Genomic DNA, 8,986 nt, shown 5'->3' with positions numbered 1-8,986 from the left:
TGTGAAGATGTAGTCACGTACAGCATACGTTTGTCACCTGCAGGGCAAAAGTAGGTTGATGTTAAGTACTGTCCTGCCAGTTTATACCTTCCCTAGTTGTGTGTGTGTGTGCCATGCAAATACCTAGCAGGTAGCCCTCTGCAAACTCGCCATTTGTGAGTCTGCGATGTAATCCACAGTGGCGAAAAATGAATGAGTTGTGTGTGCAATGCGAGGATGTATTTGATTTAAGAAATAGCGCGGCTAAATACCAAATGCACTTACAGTGCATATGACTCGGATCCCTTACATACTCTGCAGTGATTACTTCAGAGTATGTAAGTGCACCGAGGGGTATGCACTCTAAGTGCATTTGGTATTTGACACTGCTGTGCATACCTCTCTGTGTCCTTACATACATTGAAGTAATCAGTGCAGAGTATGTAAGGGCTCCTAGGGGTATACACTGTGCATACCCCACAGTGCCCTGAGATACTCTGCAGGGGTTATAGTAGAGTATTTAAGGGCACAGAGGGATGTGCAGTGCTGTGCATACCACTCAGTGTCCTTACATACGAGTTTGAATAAATGATGTACTCTAAGTATGTACGGGTGCAGAGGGGTATGCAATGCAGTGCAGCCAGAGGTTTTTAAACAGGGTTAGAAAAGGGAGCTGTACCTCTATGTTTGAAAATCATTGCATATTAAAGTTTAATCTGCAGTGTTTTTTAAACATAGAGGGACTACTCCCCCTTCAAGCCCTGTTTAAAAACCAATCAGTGCTGATTATTTATGCGAGCAGAGTGGTGGAATTTAGTAGTACTTCTGTGTTACAAGAGCAACACAGAATTACTAAAATTCCTACAATTCTGCCAGTGGAATTAAAAAATCCACCCATCCCTAGTTCCTATGGCAAACAACTGTTCCTCAACTGCCGTAATGTCCAATACCCCCATGTTGATATTCAATTCGGTGATCAGTAATGTAGAAATAATATTCCTGAATTATTAAGCAAATTGATCACATCCACAAACCAGAATCCAAGAGATAAGAGTTATTTGCTGCTCAACAGTTCCTTTTAACACTGGAACTCTTTGTGACACCCTACACTTTTGAGTTCGTACATTAACAAAAAACACATATAACAAAAACACACTGGTCCCTAGCAACAATACTTTTGATACAAAGAACAAAATGCTGAATATAATTTATTCAGAGAAGATTATGAAAAACAATTTCAAGACACATAGCAGCGGAGTGAATATTGGTGCAAAACAAGCATGCAGGGTGCTCTCTTTTGAAGTGATACACTAAAGTGATAAGTTGTGATCAACAAGTGTATCTACAAACACAAGAACAGCATAATAAAGCTGCAGGCCATGTTGGGGGATAAAAGCTGGAGTCAACCTGAATAAGACGGGGTAGAATCTCCCAAATTACTTAAATTAAAATATATATCTGTATAGGACGGGGTAGTTAAAACCTGCTGCAAAGAAAAGAGCAGGGGAGTGCAACAAGAACGTATCGTGGGAACAGCGGCCATGTTATATGAATCAATCCCTAAAGAGTGTGCTACCTGTGTGTCTAAAAACAATACCGCAGTAAATCTTGAAATGATTAAAATTGGAAAATTAAAAACAGGGCAAATACATCAAAATCCTCACAGTAAACAAATATATAATATGGACAGAAAGCGCCCAACTTGAGTTATATATCAAGGTATTAACCATATTGATGGAATTAAATAAACAGGCCACAGGAATCTAAAAAGTAAGCGTTAGCAATGGTACTCATTTAAAATCAGTCACTATAACATGGACAACTGAAGATAGGCAGGCAGGGAACCTGTATTCCACAGATAGCAGAAACATGTTTCAAATCAAAACAAGTAGCAGGGTATCACGGAGCAAAGAGTGACTAAACTGAACTAAGTACTGTGAGTGATAAAGATATTTTTTATTGGCAGACAAATAAAGCCATTCGATAAATATATTCAAGGCAATGTTCGCAGTATTAGTCTTCCAAATGCACCTGTTATCTTGTAGTGAAAGTAAGTCATGGCCATTCTGTAAGCGTGCAAGGGCAATTAATCACTTCAATGATCCACCATTTAATTTCACCAGCTAAATAGTTTTTTTTAAATGTAATGCTATACCAAGAGAATTTCTGGACACAGCATTTAAGTCTGGATTGGTGTTGTACGATTCTTCTTGGACCTCCCGAGTGGTTCTGCCAGTATATGAGGGGCCACAGGGACACTAGGCAATAAATGACATTCTTGGTCATGTAGTTATAGAAATGCTCAGTACCATGTAAAGCCATTCAAGAAAAAGATGTGGCCCTACTAGTGGTATTACAGACAGTGCAGTTACCACACAAGTAATGGGAAATATTCGGATTCAAACCGAAACTTTCAGCTAGAGTGGGATTAGGGAAATCAATTGGCCCTTACTAATTTTTACACAAGTTCTTTTGCTGTTTGAAAGCAAACATTGATTCATAAAATTGAAATATGCCATTGTACACCAAATGCCAATTTTTAAGAATTATAGTTTTTATTTTATTGGATTCTGTAGGTGGATATACACACTCATTTACAGTCCTTTTTTGGTGGTCTTGTACCTGAAGTAGAGATTGGGGTCATTATACTAAGCACGATTTAATGATCTTTGAACAAATTTGCTCAGGTAACCACATGCCTTGAGTTTGGCAGCTAATATTCCATCTTCTTTGAAATAATACGATTTTTTTGAACAGTTGCCTCTCAAATCCCCTAACAGAGCAAACAGCAAATTGTCTTTTAATTTCTGAGGAAGGTGACTATTACATTTCAAAATTGTATTACAAGATGTCAGTCTCGTATACAGCGAAGTACATAATAGGCTATCATCTTCGTGAATACAGAAGTCTAAAAAAGTAATGGATTGATTATTATCATCTATTGTGGTAGATTAATTAGTACTTCTTGAATTGATCCAGTCATGAAACGTTTTAAGTTCATCATCACTGCCTCTCCAATCTTAAAATACATTATCTACATAATGACTACTTTTACGTATGTTATATTTGAATAGGCTGCTTTCATGAGAGATTAACTTTTCTGCTAAAACATAGAAATCTGCTATATTGGGAGCACAAATTGCTCCCAAATAAACATTGTTCGTTTGTGCATAAAAAAGATCTATTAAAATAAAAATAGCTCTTTTCCTGAGAGCTCTGTAGGGACACTTAATAATAAAGGACGTGGGGCCTCTGCGGGGACAAGCTCTAGTTTTAAGTATAGTTTCAAGAAAGGACAAGACCTCTAACTGGGAAATATTAGTGAAGAGTCTCTCTATATCCATTGTGACCTGTAGGTTTGTGCTGATGTTAAATGAGTATCCTTCAACATAGTCCATTACTATCATGAACAAATGATTTCTTTACAGACACAAAAGGTTGAATAAAATAGAGGGCATACTCTGCTAAGGTTTGGAGAGCAGATTCAGAACCAGTCACAATCGGCAGACATAGAGGCTTGGAGGTGTTTTATGAACTTTAGGCAGGGTATGAGATTGCAGGAATATGTAGTCTGGCTTCTTCAGTCAAGCAAATTCTTTTTCACACAGCCAGTTATTGTCAAGACCAAATTTAATAGTGTCTAATGGAAGCTGTGGCGTTACAGATTGCTGTGTATAATGTTATTTGATGTTGAGTTGCCTGTGGATTTCACTACTGGTATCATCTGTAACTTGAAGCAAATTCCAATTTTAGACGTCAGCTAATGTATTTAGGTCTTGGGTTTAAGTAGCTAGATATTTCATATGTGGATTGTCGAGTTTAACAAGTGCACTGCTGAATTTAAAATACACTTCCCGGAAAGGCAGTGCTTTTGACCGCATAAAATTCCATGCATTCTCCGTCGCCTTCAAAAAGCAAGCGTCCAGTCACACCTTGAGAGTAAATATTCCACCAGTGGTCTACAAGGGTTTGAGATCTAATATCGGCCAGAGCCTATCTTCAGATTTTAGCACCTTATTGAAAGGTGGATGCCACGATTGTGCGAGATTGTCCTTCTCGTAAAACCAAAGGCACGAAAGATGTACTATGCTTCGTTTTAAGGAGCTACCAGTAAATGTAAATTAATTGTAGCTCTGCCAAGAACACCTTTAAATACATTAGCATAGAATATCCGAAATATATCAGTTTTAATTCCTAGAAGACACAGCATCACATATGCATTAGCCTTCACTGGTGTGCCTCTGTTTCCTTCTTCGAGCACAGTTTTAAGTAAAATATCTGAACGTTCATTGTAGACTTTTTTTATAGCATTGGCCTAGCTCACTGCTTAAATGAACTATTTTTGTAACATTTGTCACGTCGCGTTTTTTTTCATCAATAAGTCACATCGGGCATCGAAGGGAAGTATGCAATAATCCATTTACTCAAGAAACAAATATTTTGTGTACTATCTTGCTGAAAAAGAAAGTCAGGATGTTCGAAAGTGACGATTGCTCCAGATAGGTCCTGGCGTAGTCTCGGCTCCTTGGACGTAGAAGCCGCGTCTTGGCACCACTGTGTGAAGAACACAGTTAAATTGTGGTGCGACCGTGTGAAATTCGAGGACAGGGTATCACCCCTTCTTAATTACAGAAATGCCGAGGAGCACACAAACACAGGTTGGCCGACCCAGACACGCCAGGCCCAGGAAGGCAGAGCATGGCCATTATAGACTATCGCAAGAAAAGACTTTTTAACTGTAAGACTGTGAGAAAGTCGAGGAAATTTCTAAGGAAATCCAGGCACCGTGAGCCCTCAGGGAGCCAGCCAAGACAAAGGCTTCAGGTTGGCATCTGCGTGCTGCTCGTCGAGCTGTGCGAGCGGTTCACCTTCTTCGGGACCGTCTGCAACATGATTCTGTTTTGCACCGTCAGACTGGGCTACGACAACCACCAGGCCGCGACGGTGAACCTGTGCTTCGTGGGCGCGTCCACCATAACGCCTGTGCTGGTGGGCTGGTTTGCTGAAACGTGCATGGGAAGGACATCCGTGGTGTACATCTGTGCTTTTCTACACTTTGCAGGTAGGTGGCCACGTTATAGTGCACTTTGTGATTCATTTATGAGAATGTTATTAGCTACAATTTAGCCTCATAGCGCGAATTCAACAGGTGATACTAATGGCAGCAACATAAAGTTAGTCGTTTTGATCAAACCTGGCAATATTGAGGAAACCCATCCAGATTCAAACTCTGACTCAGATTAGAAATCTCGGTGGCAGAAGCACCCCTACCCCCCATCACCCAACCCCCAATGAGCTACCTTGAAGACAATTTCAAGGGCCCCTATTTTCGTAGTTGTCGTGTATGTTGTTCCGGTGGAACATATGACAAAGGCTATTTATTGGATCTACCATTAAAAGTGGGAATTGTGTATTTTACATATAACGTGAATACATGTAGAGTGCCAGCAAACTGTTCCAGGGTTCGCTGAACATCCACGCAAGATTTATATTTACCAGATCACTTGCCTGGCTCATTACAGAAACTCACGTTCTGTAACCCTTGTATGCAGCAACACACCTTGTTTTTGATAGAACTTAAAACTTTGGTTCTCTTAACTTCAGCAGGTGAACACGACAGGTAAAACGCAAATGGGAATACACCAATGGAAATGCAAAGTATTGTACACTCCGTATTTCTTTTGTAACTTGAGGCAGTTCATAGACTGGCCAATGGCAGGTCCACCTCCTAACCTCTTATTTGTCAGGTAACTATGGTGATCAGCTCACTCAAGTCATAGTGAACAGTCCTCATTCCTGCACTACAGATCATTGTTTTCAGGTGTGTTAGTGCAATGAAAGTGAAAAAAAAGACTGCATCACCCAGAAAGCATTAGGTGCTCACATTCAACTGGAGTACTGAAAGCAATAGCCGTAATGACCTGGTAGAAAGAGGTCACCCTTTAGATAACTGTGTATGTCTGTTGATGTTTTATGTCTATGGTTTTATGCACGCCAGTCGTCTGCAGGTCCAAAAAGATGTACCTGACAAAAATAGTAGTCGTACTAGAGCTAGTCTATTTCTGATAATACAAGTAGGTAATCATCAGTGCCATTCCCTTCTTTGTAGGTATTTTCAATTTTTGTACTTTTCCAAGTCAGGTTTGTTCAACATACAAAGGTCTATGGGGCATATGTATGAAATAATGCATTTTCAATTCTCAAATAGTGATTGTTAGAGAATCGCTATTTGAGAATCGCAAAACGATATGTGAATAAAAATTTGCAATTTTTTTGCAATTCCATCTGATTCCTTAATTAAGGAATGGCTTCAAATTCATTCCTATTGGCCAAGAGGGCCATAAGAATGAATGGGAATTGCGTGCAAAATATGCGCGTACCCAGTAGATACTTGCAAATTGCGCACACAATTTCATGGGTGCAAGGGTGCCAAAAAGACACGTTGTTGCACCCCTGAAATGTGCATGTGTGCACATGTGGTGCACATACATGCCATATGGGCATTTTGCGATACAGTGCGCGCTACGAAATTCGTTTTATTAATTGGATTGTTTACTTACCTCCAATTATTTATGCAATTCCTTATTTTGTTAGTAGGTTTAAACGTACCTACGTAGCACACAGCTAAATTGCGATCGCACATGCAGAAATTCTGCGTATTTCAGTGTTTGCGAACGCAATTTAGCTTGATACATATACCCCATAAACTTCAAGTGCATAGCATTAAGCAGAACCATCCATAATCAATAAAACATAAGACAGGAACGAATAAAGAAAGCAGAGTCTGAAAATCTACAAAAAATAAAATAAAAGAGCAAATACTGTATTATTCATGGTTGAAGTTTGAAAAATCCTAGCAGAAATGAATCTAAATCTTAACACATTTTATCTGGGAAGAGGGACCTCTAGCCTTTGCCAGAGCTAACTTGGAGTCATGGATCTGTTGGATGAGGGCACACCATTATATCACTTTTGGAGGGGCTGTGGAGACCCATGACCTTGCAATACATAGCCGGGCACAGACTAACATTATCGTGGCTAGGCAATGTAAGTCACCCTTATAATCAAGCTTAACGCACAGCACTATCTCCTTTGCAAGACTCGACGGCCCAAACTGAATTACATAAACTTAATCACCCCATCTGTGAATTCTGGTAAGACAGGGCATACCACAAACATGTGTGCAATGTCTGCAGCTGGTAGGTTACATTTGGGACATCCACTGGGGGAGATTTACTAAGATTTTGCGCCGCATTTGCATCAGAAAGGTAACGCAAAACGGCGCAAAATCTTTTTTTTCTAATTAACTTTCCAGCGCTGGAAATAATGCAAAGGTGCTGCTTTGCATTACTTTGCACCTTGAGGGCGTGCCAAGGGTGGGGCATGGGCATTCCCATGCAACCACCCAAGGTTTCTCATGCTAAACCCAATTTACTAAAAACAGTAGATTGAGTTTAGCGTGAGAAAACTGTGCCCTTTTCAACTAGGCATAAGGAAGGAGAAATGTTTACATTTCTCCTTCCTTTTCCGATTTTGCATGTGTGCTGCACTGTGCAGCACGCATACAAAGTGGGAAAAGCTTTCCCTCGTCTATAGCATAGTATTTTGTACAGGAAGGATATCCTTCCTGTACAAAACCTATGCTACACTCATGCACGCACCCTAGCCCTACAGCACTAAGGTGTGTGAATGGCGCACGGCTGCTGAAATCAGTGCTGAAGCAAGGGAAAGGTGAGGAGACAGTCATATGTTTAAAAATATGGCGCTCTCCTGCTGCCTCCCTGTCGCACAACGCAGCTCAGCCTCGCGGGGGGGCTGCGCTGCATTGCACAACTTTTTTTGTAAATCTCTCCCCTGGTCTTATCAGAGGTGCCAATCCCTTCAAACAGCTGAACCCCCAGTTTCCACCACAGAGGCTCCATTGAGACGTGCTACATTATGACATCTCAGTGTGTGATCCATGCTGGGCCGCTCAGTGTTGGCTTTTTAAGTACACACTCTCACATAGAGTCTAATTAACATATTTTAATTAGCTATAGCTCCTACCATGGTACCTTTGCCTGGTGAAAATAAGTATTTTTTACTAACAGCCAGTACACGAACCACATACTCATGGCCAATTGGTGGTGCGCGGGAAGGACTTTTAAGTTGTGCCAAAGACATTGTGATTAGTAGCAGTTATTGTCCATAGGTCTCTTTTCATAATTTGCAGTGATGTAAATACTGAAGGTGACCTCTTTAAAGGAGGACCCTATCACAGAGGCTAAATAGGTAGCACACATATGACTATTAAGTTCATAATCTTACAACTAGTGAAACGGATCTTCTTTAACTCATGACCTGCAGTACCCAATGTTTGCAGGTTCATATTTATCATCTTCGGATTTTTCAAATAGGGCTGTTTTCCAAATCTTATTCTTAAAAAGGAGCATGTGCGACTGCCATTTTGAGGAGTAAACAAAGAGAAAATAGAATTCAATTCTGTGTTTGATTTGCGTCACACTGATGCATACTGCCAAAAAACATGGCTACAATGTTGCTTGGACTGGAGTCCTGAATGTATTTTCACCCAGGATATAGAAAATATGGGCATAGCCCAGGTATTGCAATAAACGTCATGTGAATGTCATGAAACCAATCTGAAATGTGAGAAAGACTATTCTGCCCGGATGGGCGTGAACCACATGTGTATGCTGGTAGATAGAGTTCTACATTTGTAAATTCATAGTGATTTCACCGCCAGTTCCCTTACAAGAAATTATTAAAATCCACAGTGGGCAGTTGTTTAAGCATCCCACTTGCCACCTTGAAGTTTCAAATCTCCAACAGGACACTAAGTTCCAGCAGCGTCTCTAGATACTTCACGCTGCGGATCGGCACTTCCTCCGCAGGTCACCTAACGATCAGAGCTGACCGAAAAAAATCCAACAGAAAGCTGCTCCCAGCATTTGAGGCACCACACACTTTGCTGTTGTTTCCCTACAATGCCTGTACCAGTGAGAAAGGG

The 8,986-nt window shown here is 40.5% G+C and overlaps 1 protein-coding gene across 1 annotated transcript in view; it reads left to right on the top strand.

Annotated features, from left to right (window-relative positions):
* The first annotated feature begins 4,677 nt into the window (after positions 1 to 4,677).
* The window catches only part of SLC15A5 (solute carrier family 15 member 5), a 460,983-nt gene continuing 456,674 nt past the window's right edge, over positions 4,678 to 8,986 (top strand). The window contains exon 1 of the mRNA XM_078647681.1: positions 4,678 to 5,041. Coding sequence (XP_078503807.1) covers positions 4,678 to 5,041 — 364 coding nt within the window. The remainder of the gene's footprint in view (positions 5,042 to 8,986) is intronic.

Source organism: Lissotriton helveticus, chromosome 1_1 (assembly GCF_964261635.1).
Source record: "Lissotriton helveticus chromosome 1_1, aLisHel1.1, whole genome shotgun sequence".
Taxonomy (NCBI): Eukaryota; Metazoa; Chordata; class Amphibia; order Caudata; family Salamandridae; genus Lissotriton; species Lissotriton helveticus.
Note: the sequence above shows the minus strand (reverse complement) of the source record. Positions and strands in the feature narration are given on the sequence as shown.